This window comes from Sinocyclocheilus grahami, unplaced genomic scaffold (assembly GCF_001515645.1).
Source record: "Sinocyclocheilus grahami isolate Dianchi unplaced genomic scaffold, SAMN03320097.WGS_v1.1 scaffold7.1, whole genome shotgun sequence".
Classification (NCBI taxonomy): Eukaryota; Metazoa; Chordata; class Actinopteri; order Cypriniformes; family Cyprinidae; genus Sinocyclocheilus; species Sinocyclocheilus grahami.
Window position 1 is genome coordinate 1,093,724 of NW_015505186.1, and position 25,339 is coordinate 1,119,062.

The 25,339-nt window shown below is 35.8% G+C and overlaps 1 protein-coding gene across 3 annotated transcripts in view; it reads right to left on the reverse strand.

The window, feature by feature from the left end:
* Positions 1 to 316: 316 nt before the first annotated feature.
* The window catches only part of LOC107588673 (pbx/knotted 1 homeobox 2), a 71,753-nt gene continuing 46,730 nt past the window's right edge, over positions 317 to 25,339 (reverse strand). For all 3 annotated transcript variants that reach the window (XM_016276889.1, XM_016276880.1, XM_016276896.1), the window contains exons 3-12: positions 23,178 to 23,286; positions 20,973 to 21,109; positions 9,880 to 10,051; positions 8,031 to 8,216; positions 6,649 to 6,784; positions 6,133 to 6,230; positions 3,337 to 3,456; positions 3,058 to 3,134; positions 2,733 to 2,911; positions 317 to 1,635 (exon numbers count right to left, since the gene is read on the reverse strand). In XM_016276889.1, the coding sequence (XP_016132375.1) occupies positions 1,388 to 1,635; positions 2,733 to 2,911; positions 3,058 to 3,134; positions 3,337 to 3,456; positions 6,133 to 6,230; positions 6,649 to 6,784; positions 8,031 to 8,216; positions 9,880 to 10,051; positions 20,973 to 21,109; positions 23,178 to 23,264 (1,440 nt within the window). In that variant the 5' untranslated portion in view covers positions 23,265 to 23,286 and the 3' untranslated portion in view covers positions 317 to 1,387. The remainder of the gene's footprint in view (positions 1,636 to 2,732; positions 2,912 to 3,057; positions 3,135 to 3,336; positions 3,457 to 6,132; positions 6,231 to 6,648; positions 6,785 to 8,030; positions 8,217 to 9,879; positions 10,052 to 20,972; positions 21,110 to 23,177; positions 23,287 to 25,339) is intronic.

A 25,339-nucleotide genomic window follows, 5' to 3' on the forward strand; every position in this document is an offset into this window, starting at 1 on the left:
ATTTCTCTTTTGTCACAACAAAGCAGTTATTTTTGCATTGTTTATATGCCATGTTTTTTTTTATTAATATCTTGAATTATTGGGTTTTATTATAGCTATTTTATATATTTGTATTTTTTATCTAATTTTTAGTTTAGTGTTTCACCTTTTAAATTTTTTGTCATCTAATATTAGTTTTCTCTATTTTATTTGATCTTAATTTCAACGAAGAATGTTTTTAATTTTTTAATGGTGATCATTTGATCATTTAGCGAAAAGTATACATGTATTCATTTGTAGTAGCTATACTGTATATTAGTTTGCAAAATGACACCCAGGTCCACTAGAGTCATAGTTTTTAATTATCAAAAATGAGCTACTGAAACACAATAGATTATGACAACAATGTATACAAACAAATCATTAAAAAGCTCCCCTATCATCACTTGCTCTGGAAGAACCATTTAAAAAAACAACCAAGAAAAGGATAATAATGAGAAACATGTACTTCACAAAGACCAACTGCAATAACATTCAGAAACATCCTGTCTTTTCTAAACATCACATCAGAAACAGGTGATTAAATCTGTAGACACAGTAAGCCGAAAAGCTCAGAAATATCTTCACAGTTTTTGTTTCGTCCTTCACATAAAATTAAGAGGGGCGTTTCAGGGTGTGATACGCACCTGTAAATAGGTCTCTTTTTTTCCTGCGGTGTTCTTCAGTAAACGTCATTTGTAGGTCCTGCGGTTTCAGAAGGGCACGAGAGATTTGTTCTGTACGTGTAAGAGATGCTTGGCACTCTGCGTCGAGTCTCCCAACATGCGTTTGTTTTGAACCAGGCTGATGTTTTTTTCAGCGGACAGCATCCTTGTTGATTGTGCCACTGCCTTTTGACAGTTTGGAAAATAAATATGAAGTGGGTAAAATGCATCACTATTAAATGTACATACATTGTGCTGTCAGGCATTTCTTTTTTAATCTTCGAAGACTGAATATTTCATTAACTACAAAAATAAAAATAAAAAAGAAAGAAAGAAACATGCCTAAAACATCCACTCATTGCATGGTTATCAATATGACTGTAAGAGGGTAGACATTATGTCATGCTAAGACACCTGAGAACCAAAGAGACATATTAAACAAAGTAAGGCTTAAATGGATTATATGCATGAGAGCTTGGCTAACGGCCCAATATACAGTACAATGTTCTTCTGTCCTCCTTCGAATTCTCACTTTAACATGAATTTTATTCATTCATCGAGTCCATAACAGGCCCCTCCTCTTCATTCTGATTGGATGTTCCACAGCACTTAGTGTCCACTGGAAACCTTCAGGTGTTGAGATGTGTTGCCATGGGGATGAGTAGGAGTTAAGTCAATTTTGACATTTTCGTCTATCTGATCCTTTATTCAAGTCCTTCGTTGTGGTTGAGGCCCAGATCTCTCCGAGCCATCTGTCTGCCTCCCTCGATTTCTTCGTCTTCTTCTTCGTCTTCCTCCTCGTCGATTCCCTCCTCTTCCTCCTCTTCGTCGTCCTCCTCCTCCTCCTCTGTGCCGTCCATGGAATCCTCATTTCCTCCCAGCATGGCTTGCTGCATCGCCAGTGTGGCGGTGTCTGAGGACAGAGACTGCAGGCCGTCCATGCCAAGAGAATCTGACAAACATACACACAGAAACACAAACACGTCTTTTTAACTAACAGGTATTATTGTAAACTGTCAGTAACACTCATCCATTTAAAATAAAACTGGTAAAATGCTTTATGTTATTGCTCACCAAGGCTGTTTTTGTTTAATCAAAAACTGTAAAAATGTAATACTGCAAAATATAACTGTTTTCTATTTTAAAATATATTACAATGTCATTTTGTCTTGTTATTTAAAAGCTGGTTTTCCAGCGGCCATTACTCCAGTCACATGACCCTTCAGAAATCATTCTAACATGCTGAACATTTATTATTATTAGCAATGTTGAAAATCGTTGTGCTGCTTTAATATTTTTCAGGAAACTGGCTTTTCATATTTTTCTGGATTCTTTCGTAAATAGGTATTTCAAAAGACAGCATTTATTTGAAATAGAAATCTTGTAACATTATGAATGAAATTATAAATAAAAGATTTCTTTAATATTTTCACCTTAATGCACTAAATCACTTCAGCACTAATACAATAAGCACTCTTTTTTTTTTTTTTTAACTCATCCTTTTGAATGGTAGTGTATATCTATATATATGATAAATATAATGTATTATATTTAATGTGTTCACTACATAAACTATCATTTCCATTCCATTTCAAGCCTGAAAAAGTGACAGAAATAATTACAATCTCAGGGAAAAGTCATGAAAATGTATAAAGTGAATTTTATATATTTAACTCTGATAGAAGAGTAATTGATGGTTTAAAACCTCTAAATTAATTATTTGACAATTAATATTTAGCATACTATCTGCCATTAAAGAACTGAATTCAACTGACACTATTGTCTTCTGTAGAACTTTGTATAGCTGAATTGAACTCGTTTCAGAACAGATGAACTTTGCAGTTATTGAACTGAACCAACCGACTTGAGTTGAATAATGGCACTATTGTGCTTTTTAGAGCTGCTTTACAGCAGAATTCAGAATTTGTCTCATATTTGATGAAGTTTGCATTATTGGTACTGTTATTATCCTGTTTATTTCCCTGTGAAACAATCTGTATTGCATAAAGCGCAAAAAACTTGACTAGAGAACGTGTTCATATTACATACTGTCTGAATTGTTTGTGGAGTGGGATCCGTGTGTCTGCAGGACTCCAGCTACAATGGAGTCGGGCCAGAAGCGCTGCGTGGGTCTGTGCTGAGATTTCATCTTCTTGGCTTTGGGAGCAGGGTCAGGATTACTGGCATCCAGCATGGGCTGCAGTATACGCCTGCGGGCATTGATAAACCTTTCAAAAGACAGGAGAGAGAGAAAAATGACGCGGATAAGACACATACCAGGATTTACTACGTGTAAATCCCAAACAAGTTTTGTGATTTTGTTTGTGGCCATTAGATGGCACCATTTTGCTGTGAATTACACTTTCGTTCTTACCAGTTGTTCACCTGTAATAAGGTCAGATTTGTTTGTGCTGCGATCTGTCTTTTCTCGTCTTCTGTAGGATAAGGATGCTGGAAACCAAAAAATAAATGATAGAGTATTATGTAAATGGTATATCTTTATTTTTAGTCTTTATAAGTAAATGTACATGTTTGTATTTATCTATGTCAGTTCTAACCAGATATCATTCAAATGAAGTGCATTTTAAACTCCCAAGCCTCTCTTTGGTTTGTAGGGCAATAATGTAAGAAGAAAACACTTCCTTTTTCTCACCATGAGATGCTGGAAGAGCCAGGAACGCATAATGTTTGTGGCATGTTTGGGAAGGACGCCTCTTTTGTTTTTTGATTTTTTGTCATCGCCGTCCAAGAGTGAGGACAAGTCCAGGTTCACCTTGGAAGGAAGAGAGAAGAGAGACGAGAAAGTGAGCGGGGGAGAGGGAGGGGTAGTTGCCACGGAAACAAAGAGAGTCGCCAGTCACCATTTCTTTGGCAGGGGCAGGAATGCCTTCAGTCACCATAGCAACGCAATTGGAGTAATGATACCTCAAATTAAAGCCAAGGAGGGTACATTTACTGAAGCCTTTCATCAAGTAAAAAAGCTGCGGAAAATGCAGTAAATTTTTCTCTTTTCATCAAACTTATTATACGCTCAGAAGTACGATTAATGTAAGGCGAGCGGAAATGCAAAAGAGTTTTAACGGTTGCATGCTAAATTAACTATTTATTTTCTTTTGGTTTACGCCGTTCTGAGACTGGCATATTAACATTTCAGAGAAGTTTAAGATGCATAATCTGCAAGAGCTCCGTGTGTGAATAAATAAATGAATAAAAGGAAAAATTAACATTTCCACTTTGAAAATAAGGATAATTAATTTCATGCTACCATTGCCACTGAAAGCCATAAAAAGCAGCAGCTCCCCACTGATTTTTAAATTTTTTAAATAAATAAATAATAATCAAGCTCTAAAAACAACCTCCTCATTACATTTGCAGCTGGGTGTCATGTGGCTCTTTCCCCATTCCTCAACACACACACACATGCACACACGCACGCACACACACACACACTCACACATGCACGAACGCATGCACGCACGCACACACACACACACTCACACATGCACGAACGCATGCACGCACGCACACACACACACACAGTGTAAGTGTGTGATTCAGGAAGCAGGGTGAATTAATTGGAGGCTTCATGCAGGGGTATTATTACTGAAAGCTTGTCGGAGATGTAGCTAAGGGCGGAACTCTATTCCCAGCCTGCGTGTAGTGAAGCGCCTCGGCCCAAAGTTGGCTATCCACACAGGCTCCAGCTGTCTATCAAACCCCAACTCACCTGACTCATAGTTGAGGCGTTAAAATACAAACTAACAGTTCTAGAATTCCTAAATAACTTGCATCCTGTACACACTTGAAGTGAGCAAAAACATCATGATCTTAACTAGAGATTAGTCCTTAGCCATCTTCAAGAATCGGCTAAAAACGCATCTCTTCCATCTTTATTTGAGCCTCTAACTCTAGCACTCTCTATTCTAATTCAATTCTTTATATAAAAAAAAACAATAAAAACGTGCCCCTTTTAGACTTGCACTCTATTTATTTACTAACTGCTTGGTTTCTTAAAAAAAAAAAAAAACTAACACTTGCTTCTCTAATCTTTTTGTATTCGATCTTTGTTTTCTTTTTATTTATTATACAATTAACAAAAGCAAAAAAGGCCTCTAACACTAGCTTGCTCTATTCTTTTTCTATTCTATGTTTTCTTTTTATTTATTATATGATTAAAAAAAAACTTGCTACGTGTACTGCATTAAGCTAACTGAGACTTGTTATAGCACTTGCGTATCATTGCTCTTTTGCTGATTTTGATTGCTTCCATTGTCCTCATTTGTTAGTCGCTTTGGATAAAAGCATCTGCTAAATGTCTAAATGTAAATGTAAACTACACGGCAAGCATTAATGTGGAATACCAATCAGCTTAAACTTTGACTTCATCAATAAAAAAGCGAGTAATAAAAGAGGAGCAAAAGCAAAAGAGTATATATGCGCATATATAAATTGTTTCTAAAAAAAAAAAAAAAGCTAGTAATGACAGCAGAACAAAAGCAATTCATAGTACTTGTATATATAAATTCAGATATATATAATTTAAAATAACTTGTTTCTTTTATTTAATAATAAAGAAAATATAATAAAAGTATAATGAATTAATTTAATTAATGTAATAGAAATTATGTATATTAAAAAAATTTAAAATAAAAAGATTTTCTAAAAAAACTGGTAATGACATAGGAACAAAACAGTTCATTATATAATTTTTTTAAAAAATATTTTAATAATAACAATTTTGAATTTTCTTATGATTTATTTATTTTCCCAATTTTGGGCTTTAATGAAACGAATGGAGAAAAAAAAGTAAGGCAAGCAAAAATGCAAAAGCATTTTACTGGATGCATGCTGAATTCAATATTTTCTTTTGGTTTACACCATTCTGAGGTTAAAGATGCTTAATCTGCAAGAGCTCAATATGCGAATAAATAAATTAATAAATATATTAATTAAATTAATATAAATTCATTTGAAAAAATCATAATCTTAAATAAATATGTAAAACCATTCTTACATGAATGTTGCATTCACTTAATGGGGCAATTAATGCATGAATGGATTTACTAATTATTTACACAGAAATTAGTTCTGCTTGTGTTTCATGAATAGGCCAATACCGCTCTAAATTAATAGGCCTCAAAAAGAGTCATCATTAGCAGGCATCAAAATATATAAAACATATATAAAAGTGTCTGAAGCCATGTAAATGCACAACAAATATTATTTATATAATATGTATATTTTAAAAATCTATATATTTTTATATTTAATATAGATAGAAGATATAAAGTGGATGGACATCATGTCAGAAAACGTCTTTTGCCTCTTTGCAACAGCAGCGATTCAGTGTTGTAGACATGGTGCTGTAGTTTAGAAATAATTCAACAGATTTCTAGAGTTTCATTAGTTGTGAAGATACAGCCCTGCGAACATGAGTGGTTACCCTCACCTGATTGTTTTGGATTTGGATGGTTCCCTGTGGTAACCCCTGGGTCAACACCTGCCCCTGTGAGGTAACCATTGCCACCGGCTGATACAGCGTCCCACCTGTGGGAATCAGTCACAGACACAGAAGCGCCATTATCACACACTTTACCTGCCTGTTGAAAACATACCTTAATTACCCTGCAGCACAAAAACAAACCATTTCACCTCCCTTTCACTGCGCCAAAATAAAACAAAAGGGTATTCGGAGTGGCTCAAGAGGAGAACAAGGAGTTCTTGTTTTGACGCTAATTAGCTTGATTTCACAGTAATTAGACGTTCTTTATTTACAATGTGAAAGTATTGTTCTGTGTAAAGAGAGAAAATTAGTAAAGAAAGAGCTATATAAATGTAGATAATGTACATGGAAGTCCGCATTTGCTTCCATTAGATGTCACGAATTTGGAAAGAAAAGCTTCTCTGAAAGCTGAGATCTCTGAATTGATAGCAAGCGAAAGGGACTGATGATTGGCCTCCTCACCTGAGACCACCTGAGAGTTGATAGTGGTCATGGCAACGTTGCTCTGTTGCAGCAAACCGGCAGGGACCACGATCCCAGAGGGGTTTACTGTGCTGGAGACAGAGGTGAGGGATGGGGATGAGTTCTGAAGCAGGTCCTGAAGAGGAGGACGAAACGCTTGGTTAGTGTCCACATTTCAATTTCTTGGGAAAAGAAATTTGGTCAAAATTAGGGCTGCCAATTTAACATGTTTGTGTAGTATTATAAAAAAAAATTATTATTTGCTAAAAAACTATTTAAAAAAATAAAAATGGACAATTAATTATGACTGTGGCAGACATTATGGCTGCCAATTTAACGTTATTTTAGTGTGATTAAAAAACAACTAATAGTTAAAAAAATTAAATGAGCACAATTAATTATGCCTGTTGTAAAAATTAGGGTTGTGAATTAACGTGTTTAGTATGATAAAAAATAATAAATTGTAAAAAAAATAAAACAATAAAAAAAACAATAAAATTCACAATAAATAAAAACAATTAACAATAATATATATATATATATATTTTTTTTTTTTCATATTTAGAGGTCAATAAATAAAACAAAAATTAACCCTATACATCTATACATGATATATATATATATAATATTTACAGATCAATAAATAAATAATAAGAGATCAATAAATAAAACAATACACAACAAATAATAAATAAACTAAATATAATAGTTTAAATAATCTTGTTTTTTTTTCTTCGCGACAAATTCACTACCATTAACAATTTTGGGGTTGGTAAGATTTTGTAGTTTCAGAAGGAAATCTCTCAATTATTCTAATTTTATGCTTAAGAAACATTTCTTATTACTATTAATAATGAAAACATTTGTGCTGCTTTATATTTTTGCAATACATTCTTTCAGGATTCTATGATGGATAGAATGTTCAAAAGAACAAAATTTATTTGAAAGAAATCTTTTGTAACATTATGAATATCTTTACTATTACTGTCTTTTGATCAATTTAAAGCGTCCTTACTGAATAAAATCTAAAACAAAAAAAAATCGTATTGACCTAAAACTTTTGAACAGTAAAGTATATGTGATTAATTCAGATTAATCTGATCATTTAATGGGCATTTTAATCGATTGACTGTTCTACATGAAATGTCCAAAAGTGTGTACTTTAAGTCTTCTCACGCAGAGGTCAGCAAAGTTCAGCAGGAACACAGCGAGGGCAAGCCAGATGTGACCTTTTGCATCCCCGGGAGAGGAGCTTGTGTTCATGCAAGTGTAAATGTTACTGGTGTGAGAGTTTGTGCATTCATATGACACTGTGTTTATGAGTTAGAAACAACCTTTAGCCTTTAGACTGAAGGTCTAGGGAGATTATATTTGTGAGTGACCTGCTGCAGGCCGAGGTTGGTCTGTGATGGTGAATACGGGCCGCCCAGGTCGTTCCGTAGCAGATTGTCACTGTGCATCTTGGTCTTGAGGCAGGTGATGTAACGGTTGCAGAAGTCTTTACAGAGCTCGTTCACCTTCTCCAGCTCCAGCAGGTGAATCCGCAACACCTGGATCGCCTTCACCATCTACATCAACACAAAAGTAGATACAGGAATCAGTTTATGAAAAATTCTTGCATTAGAGTGGTCTAAACCAGTGTTTTTTTTGTATTATTCATATTTTTATAGTATTTATGCCTATTTTGAATCAGCTTTTATTTTTATATTTTCTTTAGTTTTTATGTTAAATATTATAGTTTTTATGTGCTTTTGTCTTTTTAATCCGTATATACCGTTTTAGTTTGAGCAATTTAAGTACTTCAACTTTTTTTCAGGTAGTTGCCAAGGCGGTCATGGGCATCTACAAGCAATACGAATGCTCATGAGCTAAATTTATGAATACTTATGGAATTGAATAATTTTTGTTTTTTTATTTTTAATAAATTTGCCAAGATGTTAAAAACCTGTTTCTTGCTTTACCATTATGGTGTATGGAGTGTAGATTGATATGGAAAAAAGTAATTTAAAGCAGGTTAACACAAGGCAGCAACATAACAAACGTGAAAAAAATGAATACTTTCGCAAGGCACTGTAAATAAATAAATAAATGTCATTGTTTTTAAAGACATCACTTTAAATGTATTTATTTCATCAGTTCCTCACACTAAACTATAATATGAATTTTGAAGACCTATATATTGTGCACCTTTTATTATATTTTCATGATGCTTTTTTATCATTAATTGTATGAAAAGAGCAGCCAGGACATTGGAAAAACAGCCTGGAAAATAACTCAAATCATGGAAGAAAGAATATTATATGGATCTGAAACTACATTAGTGTGAGTAAATAATAATATTAATTTAAAAAATCATTTGTAAGTGAATTATTCCTTTAAATAAACTACAATCACTTTACTCAGAAGAAAAGCAGAAGTGTTTTTCTCACTTTCTTTCCAACAATTATTTGAGGTTACCTAGCCAGCCTTCCCTGCCACTATTTGCCTGGTTGCGTTGTTTAATGCTACAAACACTTTTGAGTTCTGCTGATACAGTTGGATGTGACTGAACTTTCTGTTCCAGCTACCCATTCAAACAGTCACCGCCCAAAGTCAGAACTCAAGGACGACCAAATGGGCTAAAAAATGCTTTGCCAAGGAGGAGATAAATCTGCCAATTACTGCAGCTCGTTTAATCAGGGCTCAGTGCCATCTCTCTGAGGCGAGAAGGAAGTGCCGCGCGGGCACTATAACTGTCGCGGTGAAGAGTTAGAGAACGGAAGACCCGTGTGTGACCAGTGTGTCGTAAAGCACACAGATGCAGAGTTAATTGACTGAGCAGCGCTAGTTGGCCGAGCACCCCGGTAATGATGAACAGTGACCTTTTTCCTCCTCCTTCCCTTAATTTCTAATTACTGTTAACTGTCTTGCAGGGCACAGAAGAGGAGAGATGATGAATATGTGGAGAGTTAAAGGAAACGAGAACAATAGAGGGGAAAAAAAGCTATGGACAAGAGGTGGCCGAGTGTCATTGTGACTAATACTACTGACTTTTTATTTGGAATAAAATGTTACTTAATGTCATATTTCTAGGCTGTTTAATAATTAAAGTACCTCAAAAGACATATAAAGTGCAAATATGCCAGCAGAGGGCAGTGCAGATGTGAGATTTCGATATAAAGGAAGTAAACAGGTTTTTAAGAGCTGAAATTAGAAGAACGGCAGGTGATACAAAACCTAATGAGCGCTTACCAGGTTGTCTAGTTCAGGGTCCTCGCTGAAGAAAGGCTTGTGGTCCTGTTCTTGCTGGTGGACGAAGTTCTCGATGTCGACGTCAAAGCTGGCAGAGGTGATGCATTCTGATCCCTGCGTGGCTTGTTCACACTTCTCAAACAGCAACGCCAGAAGAGGAAAAAGAGGATGCCTGCAGGACACAGATGGCTATTATTATTTTTATAGTATGCAGTATGTACAGTATACTGTGCGCAGTATGCGAATGTAACAAAGTCCCAGATGACTTGCAAAAATGAGAGCTGTACAACTAGAACACACTGTGTGAACTGTATCCCATAATGCCATGCGCTTGACTCATCCTTTCATTTTAAAATAATGGAATAAAGCCAGAAGCAAAATCAAGTGGTGTTTAACACCCCCTATTGACTCATTAATTGATCGAAGTAAACTTGAATAGTTGAATCATTTTTACACAAATTTGGATTCCAACTTCAAAATAACAATTTAATTGCAAAGAAATGAATAGATTTCTATATGCAATAGACACAATTCATCACATCTACATCAACAGGTTGTGTGAAAACACTGTATTATGCTACTTTTTGAAACATCTATTACTGTTAAAAAGTGATCAAACACTTTTACAATTGATACAAAACAATTCTATTTCAGATATATGGTTTTCTGTTCAACGTTCTATTCATGAAAGAGAACTGAAAAAATAAAAGTACAATAGTTTCAACAAACATATTAAGAAGCACAACTTTTTCAACATTGATATAAGAAGAAATGTTTTTTGAGCATCAAATCAGCATATTAGAATGATTTCTGAAGGATCATGTGACACTGAAGACTGTAGTAATGATGCTGAAAATTTAGCTTTGCCATCATAAGAATAAATTACATTAAAATATATTAAAATACAAAACAGTTATTTTAAATTGTATTTTTTTTTACTGTATTTTTGATCAAATAAATGCATAAGAGCATAAGAGACTCCTTTCAAAAACATTTTTAAAATCTTACCAACTCCAAACTTTTAAACGATAGAGTATATCCTTTAGTAGACCATGATGTTTCACATATTGTGTAGGAAGTTCAGAGTATATACTGTGCAGTATGCAATAAGCAGTATTTAATAAGTTAACCAGAAAATAACCAATTTCTTTGCTTCACGCAGGACAGATGACAATACCCAGCAGCTGAATATAAAATCTTTGTCATCTTTATCTGATTTTAGGCATAAGCTCTGTCTAAAGTTTTCTTCTAGCAAGTTGACATTTGTCATGTTAACAGCAAACAGTACAAACAGTAATACCGTTTTATTTGAATGATTTTAAAGGCCATTACTCCAGTATACAGTGTCACAAGATCCTTTTATTCTATTATTTTATTTGAATATGCTGTTTAATACACCAAATAATAATTTGGTGTTTATTATCAAAGTTAAAAGCTGTGGTGCTTAAAATGTATTGTTTCCACAATAATATTTTCCAAGATTCTTTAATGAATAGAAAGCTCAAACTAAAAACAATTATTTGAAATATTTTCTAAGAATGTAAGAGTTGTTACTGCCACTTTTGATCAATTCAATGTGCCCTTGGTGAAAATACATGGAAAAATAGTACAAAAAAATGTTGACTCCCCAAACTTTTGAATGGGAGCAAATGTTTCTTTAGTCATAAATAACAATTCCTGGTTAATTTTGAATCTGTTCAATGAGGAATCAGTTGCAAACTCAGTAATGACACAGTATAATTCACAGAGACAGAATGAGTGAATTGACTCATTAAAAAGATCCTGTTCATAACTGTCATTTGTTCCCAGATCGGACATATTAGCTTGTGCAGTGTTTGTTGTTGCATGCCGTGTTAATTTTGACAGCAAATTTTGATTTAGTTTTAGTCATAGTCTTTTGACTAAAATGCCATTTAGTTTTAGTCACATTTTAGTCATCTGAATAGTTTTTAGTTTTAGTCGACTAAATCTACAGTAAATTTAGTCAGGCTAAAATCGAATGGGTTTAGTTACAGTGTAATGCATTTATTAAGCATTTCTTTAAAATGTCCAAACTCATTATATAGGTTTGATATTAAGGTTTTATCATGATAGACACCGATTTAACTTCTGTGACACACAACATGCCTTTATGTAAAAATTAAATAAAAACACTTCTCATAAAGAACAAGAACATGGTCTTCTTTTTAATGAAATACAAATGGTTATATAGGCTAATTATGCATTCTTTATAGCAACTTCTTTATCATATTCTTCATTCTTTCAAGCAGACATTTATTTCTATTAAATAAATTTAGATTAATCTTTAGAGCTACTAAAGTTTTTCAGTCAAGAGCAGTGCGTGATTCTTTCTTTTGTTGCTTGATTAACATCAATGACTCGGACAATAGCAACTAAATTAGGCTGCTGTCCCTTTAAAACCGAATACACAGCTGCAATGGATGCAATGTACTGATATACGTTCTCCCTGCTGTTTACATTCACTCAAGACGTAATCAACTGTGTTTACTCAGTTTATACTCATCAAAACGGACAATTCAACATAATTTTGTGTGTAATTCTCTTCATGCAACGCGAAAGTGTACTCGCGCGCTGTGAGAGGCGCTTTCTGTGTGTGTATGCTTCAGTGTCTGCGCTCAGAAAAGCGGACCGAATTGAGTTCTCTCTTGCGTCGTCAGATTTATCCATATGTCTGCTCTTCTCTTATTCCCACATATTGACATTCTTGAACGTTTTATGCGATGTGCAGCAAGTGTATATTAGCTTATGTCCCGCCGGTTCATATGTACGCATCTAACCTCCAAACCACGCAGCAGATTCATTCTGAATGAATCTCTTCCCAAATCGTCCCACTCTAATATTTTCGTCTCGATTTTATTCGGTGAGGGAAATATCAATATTTACGTCATAGTTTTTGTCATTCAAAAAGAGTTTTAGTTTGTTATCGTCTTGTTGTCATCGGTGAAAAAAATGTGGTTGACGAAAATTATGAGGAAAATGTTTCGTCAACGAAATTAACACTGCAAGAAGCACTATGCCAAAATAGTATCCAAAGTAGTGCCCTATCCTATCCTATCCTGTCCTATCTTATCCTATGTGCTTTCCTCTGTGTATATGTATTGTTTTTTTTCCTTACGGAGCCTGTTTGAGAGACTGAGAGAGGCTGTGTGACTGGGTGAGGGGCCCAGGCTCCGGCTGTAACCCACCACTCTCATTTGCAGCCTTTAATAGCTGGCTATATTAGACTCTAATCTGCCTGATCCCAATTTAATGCCGCTCCCTCCAGCTGACGTGACAGGAATACTAAACAGGCTCAGTGCTGAGCAGCGAGGCGATCTGCGCTCCCTCCGGGCTCGTCCCGCTCCCCTCCGCCGTACCAGCCCCTCTTCCTCTCTCCTCCCCTCCCCAGTCACAATAAATCCTGGAGGGCATGGCTGGGTTATCTCTCCCCTTCTCTCTCTTCGCAGGCCTGGATCCTAACCCGGACACAGCCCTAAAGGCCCAAAGCCAAAGGATGCTATCAATTTAGCTCTCCGAGGATTTGGCAAGTAGGCTGAGGAACAAACTACCCAGAAATTAGAGCATAAAATCGAATTGGAAAGTTAAGCCACAAGGTACAGGTTCATCCGAACACTCACATTCCCTGGAGTGAGTCTAATAATGCTGAATTATCTTCATTAGGAGGTTATATTTCATAACATTCATCTGCAGCAGAAACTACGTGCGTTTTTTGGAAACTTCAGTCATGCCTTGCATACAGATGCGATGATGGACATGAAGCAGCTCTCATTCTGAACATAACATTTCTGACTGCATTATCTCAGACGACATAACAATCGCAGTAAAATCTTTGTTACTGAAGATGGCCAGAACACTTACAGCAGTTACTCTATAAACTAATTGCCTCAGTTGTTTCAAAGGCTAAATGAGGTTGGAAAAACTCTTAAATGTAATCTGATCTCTCGGAGCAACTCCAGACTTTTAAATCTCTTCATCTATGCGTTCTGGATGAGGCTGTGTGCCGCAAAGTTCCAAGCTAATCGGTTAATCTTTCAAAATGTGCCGGTTAAAATGAAACACTTAATGCTATTTGTCTTTAACCTTTAGTTATCATCTCTCAACTCTTGCGGGAAAGACTGTCCAGACTGCCATCCCTCAAACGTGAAAGAGTGGGCTCGACTTTTAGAAGGACTTTTACATTATATGATAAGCAAAAAAGCAGATGTTAGAATAGAATAGAACAGAATAGAACTTTGAATTGACTCATCAGATAATACAGATCAAGATGTGTACAAACTAGTGTACAAGTATAATTCAAATCACAAACAAATAATTCTAAAGAGCAGGTTATTGCAATGAATACAGTTTGGTTTACAGTTTGACTTCCAATGTATGGACTGAAATACAATGGAAGTTAATGGAAACATTCATGATTTTTATTTTTATTTATTTATTCCTGCAGAGGAAAAGAAAGTCATATGGGTTTGGAAAGACATGAGGGCGAGTAAACAATGACAGCATTTTTATTTTTGGATTACCCCTTTAAGGTTTGAGAGAAAGAAAAAAAACATAAGTAAATCAAACTTCAGTCACTTTGAATTCACAGTCATTTGTATGAGCAGGTTGTTGTAATGAGAAGACTTGTCTAATTGAATCGATGAATCTGTCAAAGTAGTAAGTGAATTAACACCTGACTCACTTACTGAACTGCAGCATGGTTTCAAAATAAACAGAGAACTGTGTAATGTTGGGTTTTAAATTATGAGTGAAAAAAGTTCCAAAAACAAACACAGTAGTTCATATCACAAACAAATGACTTATGTGCAGGGGGTATTAATTAAATCAAACTTTGATGAAGACTCACAATCTCCAGTATTAGAATAAATAATTATGTATATAATATTTTGGGGGGGGAAAAAAAGAAAGAAAGAAAAAAACACTTGAATTCAGGACCACTCATCAGATAATTTACATCATGACACATATTTTTTCTACATATTTTTTTCTTTTTGCTGGCTAAACATAAAAACAAACTATTGTAATTCAATTTACAAACAAATGATTTGTATGAGTAAGTCCTTGTAATGAAATTAATTCTTCAAAAAGACTTCAGAGTTGTCAAACTGAATCTGTGGTAATCAAATTATCATTCGATGCAATTTGGCATCAAAACAAACAGAGAACTGTGTACTTCATGTTGAAAAAAATGTGAAATTTAAATTATGTATGAAAAAGTTTCAAAAACAATCACACTAGTAGTCCAATTCACAAGTTCTTTGAATGAAATAAATTGTTAATGAAGACTTACAAACTTGCGACTTAAAATAACCAATTGTGTAAGGTTTTAAAAAACAAAAAATTTTTTTTTTTAGAAAATAATAAATAATAATAAACAAAACAATAGTAAAAATCTGAATTAAAGTTTAGAAAAAAGAAACATGCTGGAAACACTAGATTTAAATAATCAATTTACAATGGTAATCCTGCACTTTATGTTGAGACAGTCATCTCATAGCACTGCGTCTGTACGCTCCTGAAACTACATGAGGTACCTAGAGCTGGTAAGGTGCCAGAACAGCGAGACGTTATCTGCAGTGCAGAGGTCTCAGGACGGAGGGAGCTGGGGAACTATTAACCCATAAAAGCGTCATTTACCGAGATAAGAGTCAGCAGAACTGATCCAGCGAACTTTTAAAGTCAGACATGGCGGGTTTTTTCCATTCAACTAATACTAGATTTCATCATCTCAGCTAACGAGATGTTTAACCTAATTGAGTTTACCTGTTTTTTTATTTCAAGCTGAATTTGTCATGAATATTTCAGTGTAGAGGTCTTCAAGTTAGAAACCAAAGCCCTCGAAGATTAAAAAAAAGAAAGAAAGAAAAAAAAAAAAGAAGTAAACAGTCAGTAAATAAATCTTTTCTAAGAAAACAAAAAGCACATCAAAGCAATTCTGAGTCCAGAAATAAAGCTGGACGTATTTTCATGCTACCTCGAGCTGCATTTGTTTTGGTAGCGTGGTGGGCCACCCACGGGCTGCTGGGGAGATGGGGGTGTGCGCTCTGTGTGCTCACCCGGTATGTTTGCCATCCTAATCAGGGCGAGCCAGTGGCTGCTGCCTTTATTAAACCCAGTCTGGGGTGCCCACATGCTGAGAACGCTCACACACACACACACACACACACATTCACATGAACACACACTCCCTCCTCCAGGCTACATGTCTGGAGCTCAACCTGTATGGGGGACGAGTGCACACACACACACACACACCACTCGCCATCAGGGTTTATATGGGACCCCTACTGCTGCATTTCAATGAGTGGCAGTGCTCTTTTTCAACGCTGTTTTTACCGCTCTCTCCTTCACCTGCGGGCAAAGGCTAGCTGTGGCCTGTTGTGATACACAGCCGCCGGCTCTTATCATTGGACCACAGGTGTGAATTTAGAGGATAAATACTAGGGGTGTATCGATACTTGTATAAAAAATTTTTTGGGTAATTCGGTACAGTACACATGTGCACCAAACAAATACAGTATTGTTTTAACCACTGCACAAGTGAAACTTCATTGGAAACTTCCAGTTTTATATATTGCTACTTCTGATTAAAAACAAAGTCTCATCTTTCAAATTATGTCAATCTTTTTCAGGAAATTCAAACAATAAATGCCATTTTGACACTCTTTGGTGACAGATCGCTGTATAAACGCCTCAGTTCAAACGGCATCCCTTCCTCAGTACTAGTGGTTTTCTGTTATGACAGCCACTGTGTAAATGAATATATTTCAACAACAAATAGAAATTTTATAATTTAGATAATTTAAAAACTGCATTATGAGCAATTTACATGTTTGCATACAATTTGTTTTGCATACAAAAGTTGAGTGTTGATTATTATATTTAAAAATAAATAGTAATTGTATTTAAGTTTGTTCTCTGTTGTTAATTGTAACCTTATAATATAAAAGGGTTCACTATAGTTAAGAGCATAAGTTAAAATGTTTTAATTATAATAAAATTTATTTTAAAAAATACCAATTTGTTCAGTAAACCACTGTTTAATAAAAAAGCGATTTTAATTAATTTTTTCCCCCCTGCTGTACCAAAACCATACCGAACCATGATGTCAAAACCGAGGTACCGAACCGGCATACTTGTGTACAGTTACACCAACGTTTAAATGTAGAGATGCCACATAAATCAATCAGAAAGATGAAAAATGAGAAAGAGTCACCCCCATGACATGCTATGTAGTTGCTAAGGTGTTCAAGTTGGTTTGTGTTGCAATATAGCTGCTATGGTGTTCCGAGTAGTTTCCAGGGTGTTGGTATGTGGTTGCCAGGTTATTATTATATGGCTGCTATGGTTCTCAGCATTTTTGTGGTTGTTAGGGTATTTTGTGTGGTTTCTAGGGCACTGCTACTGTATGCATTTCTTGGCTGGCCTGGGTGATTTGTAAAATGTTATGTGGTTGTTTTGGATGTTTTTATAGCACTGCTATACTGATCTGGGTGGTTGATTGGACATTGCTACTGTATGCAGTTGCTAGGCTGGTCAGGGTGTTTTTCTTTTTTTTTATATCAATGCTAAGGTGTTCTGGGTGGTTGCTAAGTCTCTATGAAATAATGTTCAAAAGAAACTGAGATTTGAGCAGCCCTGAGCAATAAAACAGCCTTAGCAAGCACCGCTAACGAGTATTAGATTAATTCACAGACTTGTGCAGATCCTGCTAACACGAACACACACGTTCAATCTTCAGACAGTCAGTCTGTGAAGTTCAGAACACTCTGCACCCTGGAGACACAAGACAGGATGAAACGGAATAAAACCGTTTAAAATTGAAATCTACAGTTTTAAATTGAGGAACAAAATCTTACTCAGATATAAATGAGCCCTCAGAGATTTCCTTTGAGTATTATTTACCATAACCTGCCAGTAACAATCTAAAATATACATCCTTGTGATCAGGACCGACTCGCTCTCAGGATGAATCTATGGCTCAGACATGACGATGACTAGAAATCTCAGCACCATTACTAGAAGAGAGAGAGTCATTAAGATGTTGGGCACCAATTCCACCAAATGACTGCAAGAGCTTCCCAACAGCGAATGTAAACAGAATTTATGGTGCATTACAGAGGCTGGGGTGAACTGGCTCACCATTTTCTCTCTGGCTGTCAAATTAAAAGCACTCCTGTTGGGACTGATATGCGCTGCTGCTACTGCTGGGTCTACTAAAGCTGTTCTCTAACTCTTTCCTTTTCCTTTTCTTCTTTTCTGTTTGGCATTCCATCTTTTTCCCTCTATCTCTCTCTCTCTTCCGTCAGTCCAAGACACTCCTGATCCACTGGAGCTCAATGAAGACAGCATGACTGTGCACCATGAGACCGAAATCCAGTATCAATGCAAATCCACTCAGCACCCGCCAATCTGAGTCACGGCGAGAAGGGGAAAACACATATAAACCCATTCAGACATTTCAATACCTTAATATAAGCACACCTTCGGGGGTCTGAATGTTATACATAAATACATCAAATACATCAAAAGACGGAGGATGAGAGGCGCAAAGCATCAGGATACAATTCTGTACACACAAAACCGCTTTGTCTAAATTTGAAGGATTTATTATGGATTATAATGGACACAAATTCCAAATATATTGGCTACATTGGATTTGCTTGTAGTAAAAGTCTTATTTATTTCATTTTGATATTATAATAATTAGAGATTTGCCTTAAGAATGGAGGATTGAAAAACATTTTAAAAGCTTGACTTTGCTAGGTTTCTTTATTCAGTTCACTCATCAAACTCTTCCAGTCTGAGCTTCCTTTCCATTTCACTCTTATCATTGTGGAATAGTGCTGAATTTTACACCCTCAGGAACTTCTTTGGATACATATTACAATTTCATCTCCTGGATGCTGGATTTTATTGGACCTAATTTTGGATATGTCGCAAGTACCCCACAGGAAAGAGACCCCCTGCCATGCTTCTAATAAGAACAGAATGTCTCGGATGCTTTAAAAGAGAGTGCAGTAACTCGTTAAGATAATTACTGTATTGCACATTTATTCCACTGTTAATAATTAAGCAACGCACGCCAGAGCATAGACTCCACAACTCAAACTCGCAATACTGGCAATTAGAGAAATGAAAGGTGCAGAAATAAACACTAACCTTCCAAATTGAATCAAAACAATACACTATAAACAAACAGATACACACACAAAAATCTGCTCTGTTAAATACCCACAATAGTTTTGGAGGTGAGATACCGTGTTGCTCTTTACTCTACATAACAAATGCAGAGCAAATCTACTGTAAAAACAAATCCCACTAACATTTGAGGTTGGAAAGATATTTTAATGCTCACCAAGGATGCATTTATACTGTATGATCAAGAAAAAAAATAGAGTGAATGTTGTGAAATATTATTACAATTTAAAATAACTGTTTTCTATTTAAACATATTTTAAAATGTAATTCATTTCTGGGAGAGCAAAGGTGAATTTTCAGCAGCCATTGCTCTAGTCTTCAGTGTCACATGATCTTCAGAAATCATTCTAATATGCATTTTTCAAGAAATATTATTATCAATACTGAAGACAGTTGTGTAGTAGAAAGTAATAGAAAGTAAAAACAAAACAAACAAAAAAACAACAGCATTTTTTAATATTGTAAATGTTATAATGTAAATGTTTTATTGTCGATTCTGATCAATTTAATGCATTTAATGAAATTATTAATTTATTTAAAGGGGTGGTTCACCGGTAATGCTTCGTTTTTTTTTAAAACACATTATTTTTCACATAATTTACCTTTATTCCACACCGCTCTGTCCCTTCTCTGAGAAACACGCTGATCATTTCCTTCTTTTATGAAGCCCCACCCTCAGAAATAGGCGATGTGCTCTGATTGGTTTGATGAGGGGGAAGTAGGAGCAGACACTGTGTTTGTGTGTAGTGTGAATGTAGGCTGAGTCTAGGCTTTTTTTAACACCGCCTGCAGGCCGCCTCCGGCTGGCTGCTCACATCAAAGGCAGCGTTCTCTCTCTGAGGAGCTGAGAGACTGAGCCCCAGGCCTGCCCAGGCCTTCACAGACCTGCCTCAAGGGTTAGCGTGAAACCACGGGCCTCTGCCACGCCGCCGCGAGACACCGCTAATCATAGCCATTGCTGCAGCCGGTTGAACGAGCCCTCGCGGACGATGCTACGATATGCATGCGGCTCGCAAACAGCCGCGCTGTAATCAACCGGGGAGGGGAGGTTTGGGAATGAGGCTTTAAGTATTTAAAGTGTCAGTGTGCCATGTATTATTTACTTCATGAATAAACAAGGAAAATATGACTTATGCAGGCATGTTGCTATCCAAATCAAGCGTCAAGTCTGTATGCTTGTATTTAGATCAATATGTTATGAGGGTTTCAAATAACTATAAAACTGCATTATTTATTTCTGATGGAACAATGGTGTACAGGTACCTACATAATATTCACTGGGAAAATATGAAGGAACACAAAACTTTCATACTTTGGCATATATATATACACACTACTGTTCCAAAGTTAATTTTTGTATTTATTTTTATCATTTTACTTTCCATTCATCAATGAATCCTGCATGTAAAATATATCAGGTTTCCTCTAAAATATTAAGCAGTACAATTATTTTCAACACTAATAATAATAAGAAAAAATCTGCAAATTAAAATTATATCTGAAAGGTTCAAGTGACACAGAAGACTAGAGTATTTAGTGCTGAAAATTGAGCTTAATATATTCTCTTGTGCTCTCCAGACTTGGAGAGCACAAGAGAATTCTTTCAAACATTAAACATTAAAAAACTAAATATTACAGACCCTAAACTTTTGAATGGCAATGTATTTTTGTTTATGCATTTCTACTTTTCCAGTAAGCAACCATCTTGCAGTGCCCTAGTGACCAACCAGAACACCTTAGCAACCACACAGCATCCTTGCATAATTTTTTGCATTTATAAGCACTGCTCACATTTTCTTCAGAGTAAGTACAAATCTAGATTTACTTATAAATGATGTCCTTAATAAGAAGCTGCATTAGTGCATAATACTCACCTGTAAACGGCTCGTTTGTCTGACTCCAGTTGGGCTTGGGGGTCAAGGGTCACGCTGACCTGTGTGGCCCCTGCCGCTGAGGCTGCAGAGAGGTGGACATGCTGAGCCTTTGAGTTTTGCTGCGTAGTGCCTGTCATCTGAAGAAATACAGAATACAAAATAACTATAGATCTGCAGTCTAGACCATATTGCACAAAAATATTTAAATAGACTACTTTAACAATACTTTTTTGTCCATTTTGTAGCTTGATTTATCCATCTACTAGCATTAATTGCTTATATATTAAATATCATTGTAGCATTCATGGATAATCCAGTGATTCAAATATTCTAGAAATGAAAGATACTTCATCATAATCATTTGTGATTATTTTCTGTTTTATTTGAAACTTGATGGACAATAACTAAAATAATAAGAACCAGGGGTTGACCAATATGTTTTTCAGAGCCGATACTGATACCGATTATTACATATCAAGTTGACCGATAACTGATATTTTGACCGATGTATGGTGTCTGGTGTAAAAATGAAAATGAATGTCAAAATTAAGAATAACAGGGGCTCTGACAATTATTTTCTTAAAATGCTTTTAAATTATTGTATCTACAAATTGGTTTTAAAAATGACCGATACCGATGTCCATAAAAATGCTTAATATCGGTGCCGATAAATCGGTCAACACCTAATAAGAACATTACACAGTAGTTTCGTAGAAAAGTTATGATTTCAAATTCAACTGAACTTTGCATTTCTTGGCAACCATAAACAATATTTTCTTATATGTTCAATGGATGACCAAAAAAAACATAACACAGGTTTGCTAGATCATTAGAGTGAGTAAATGAAGATCATTTTCCTATTTAAAACTATTAAACTATTATTTTCAGATCATTATTAACAATGTTGAACACCAATGAGATTCTCTCTCTTTTTTATCAAATGAATTGTTTCCGTCCCAGAATTTTTTTTATTTTTTTTTTATTTAAAAACAGCTATAATTGTTGACAGATAACTGAAGCAAAAAAAATGTTTGGAGACAGCGCAACCCATCCTGCTTTTACCCCCTCTGCGCCAGTGGGCCAAAGATGCAGTTCAAGATCATCTTGCTCATGTGCAAGTTATTGATGGCTCACAGCTAGGCACTGTCGTCTTATCAGATTTAGTTTATGAACGCTTCACTTTTGTGTTCTTTAATGGGTTACAATGCTTTTTTTAAGGAGCTATAAGAGAGGAAATGTGCGCATAGTAATCTGGTTTGTTATCTATTCCGCGACAGAGGGAAAACGGCACACGTCCAGATAAAGTTCTAGAAAAACTTGAGTCAAAAGCTAGCAAGGAAACATGTATTTTTCCCCCAGCATACATATTCAGGAAGGCTCTTCCACTGTCTCTGACAATGCAAGACAATGCAGCATACGGTCTCATTAAAATCTGGAATCTAAATTGAGGCACTTGACCCCTAAAATTGTACATAGGTCACCTTCTGCAGGAAAACATTCCACCTAGTCATCAAATAAAACTCTGGCAGTCGAGGTGGGCAGAGGTCTCACCCTTCAGCAATCGAAACACTGTCAAGATGAACAAATTCCCTGTTTAGGATGCATTAGTGGGAGAGAGAGTACAACTTGTCTGTTGTCTATGCTTCCCTGTCTCTCCTGCCATGTTTTTCTCTCTTGTGATGCTGCGTTGAAAGAGCCCCCTCCTGTCTCACTCCCCAGAACAAAAATAGTTTAAGGGAGGAAGCTTAATCCCAGCCTCAAATAGGAAATAAATTAGGTTCTTCACACTTAACTAGCTCTCATTTGCATGTTTCCACCAGCGCTCTGCTCTTCTCCCCAACCTCTAATCCTTAGGGTGGAGGGAGACAGCAGCTGGACAGGGAGAGGGGGCTCTGGGACAAAAACGCTGCTCTGTGCCCCTCTGATAAACTCAGGACAAGCACAATGAAGATATGAAATTGTACAGAACTACAGATGTACCTTTCTGACAGCCACAATTTGAGACAAAGCCACAGTTTACTGTAATAACCTTGCTGAAAAAGAAATAAAGCTTAAACACTATACATTTTTTTTCTTTTTCTTATTTATTTGTTATGCAACTACTGAGGTAAGTGAATGTATTTTTATCTTTCTAATGAACAGTAATATTACAATAATAATCAGTATTATAATCAATAAAAAAAACCTGTTTGTTCGTTAACGGACCTGTTGGCTCTCCTGGTACGATGGTGGAGGGACGCTCTGTGTGGCCATCATGGTCAATGCTGGTGCTGGGGACACATGTTGCATCATGGGATAGCTTCACATGGAGATCCTGACGGAAACAAAACAGTTACACGAAAAATTATTTACAGTCCTGTTTCATGACCAAATTCATATCTACTGGCCTACTTACCAGAAGGAAAATAATTGTGCTTTCTATCTTTTATAGCAGATCGCATAATTTTAATTGATAACACTGATGAAAATATATAAATAAATATATCCTTGCAGCTTTCCTCAGTTCTTCACTGAAACAATTCCACGACACACCACCAGGTGCTGCTGTACTTAAACTCACGAAAAAAACTTTCATACAATGTTGTAGTTAGATCAAATAAAATAAAATAAAAAATCTTTATGAGGCCAGGGAACACATCAAGGTCTGCATTTGTAATTTGTAGTCCTATGGATTACAAACCTTAAGGCAAACATTTTAAATATAAAATACCCAGAGTGTCCATTTAATGCAATTCTGTACACAAAAGTTCATACATAATACTAGAATTTACAAATTACAATGTGTGACAATCTAACACATCGCCGACAACCCAGTAAAAACTGTTCAGAAAACCAAATAAGCACCTTGAGGTGCAGGTACATGATGATGAGATTTGATGAGAGTTTTCTAAGGTAAACATGACAACCCCAGCAGGCCAATCAGGGGCTCATTAGTTCTGTTGTCAGAAGAGTAATTGACACTGGGCAAGGGAAGGGTGGACTCCAGAGACGGTGCACTGTGGGAAACCCTGACTACAGATAATTGGCCCCATGTTACTGCACATGGACCCCTGAACCCCATTTCTAAGTGAAGCTTTATCAAGTACAAATGATCTGTACTCTTTGCTCACATTTTGAAATGTCATAAAATGTGCACTTTTTTTTTTTTAAAGAAAGGTTTTCTTGAATTCTTAAATAAATAAATGCAACACTAGCTTTCTTATTTCTTTTCAAGTTATATATGCTCTTACCAAGTCTATTACCACAAACATCTTTGAATGTTTAGGTATTGTCTCTCCCATATTGATTTTCCAATCAGTCTGAGTGCATTCAAAATAAGATTTAGTGCCAACCAAACAAAAGAAGACATCTGTAAGCATATAAAACTATATTCAACTTGCGGAGTCTTTTGTAAAAGTTTCATTACAGAACCTCATTGAAATCACTCCCAAATTAAAATGATAATTTCAGACAGTTTGACCCCCCAAAACACGGTCTTTAGTCCACCATTGAGCTAAACTGTTCAGAAAACCAAATAAGCACCTTGAGGTGCAGGTACATGATGATGAGATAGTGTTTTCTAAGGTAAACATGACAACCCCAGCAGGCCAATCAGGGGCTCATTAGTTCTGTTGTCAGAAGAGTAATTGACACTGGGCAAGGGAAGGGTGGACTCCAGAGACGGTGCACTGTGGGAAACCCTGACTACAGATAATTGGCCCCATGTTACTGCACATGGACCCCTGAACCCCATTTCTAAGTGAAGCTTTATCAAGTACAAATGATCTGTACTCTTTGCTCACATTTTGAAATGTCATAAAATGTGCACTTTTTTTTTTTTAAAGAAAGGTTTTCTTGAATTCTTAAATAAATAAATGCAACACTAGCTTTCTTATTTCTTTTCAAGTTATATATGCTCTTACCAAGTCTATTACCACAAACATCTTTGAATGTTTAGGTATTGTCTCTCCCATATTGATTTTCCAATCAGTCTGAGTGCATTCAAAATAAGATTTAGTGCCAACCAAACAAAAGAAGACATCTGTAAGCATATAAAACTATATTCAACTTGCGGAGTCTTTTGTAAAATTTTCATTACAGAACCTCATTGAAATCACTCCCAAATTAAAATGATAATTTCAGACAGTTTGACCCCCCAAAACACGGTCTTTAGTCCACCATTGAGCTCCAGGCTTTTAGTAGCAGCCCACAGATGTAAGAAGCAGAAGCTAACAATTGTAAAGAATACTAAAAATACATAAGCAATCATATATAATTACTCTGAAAGAACAGTACAATCACATCTGCCGAGTTAATGTGGGTGGGACCTCTACTCCGCTCGGTAATTACACGAGACATAAATCACTCATTTAAAACGTGACCTATAA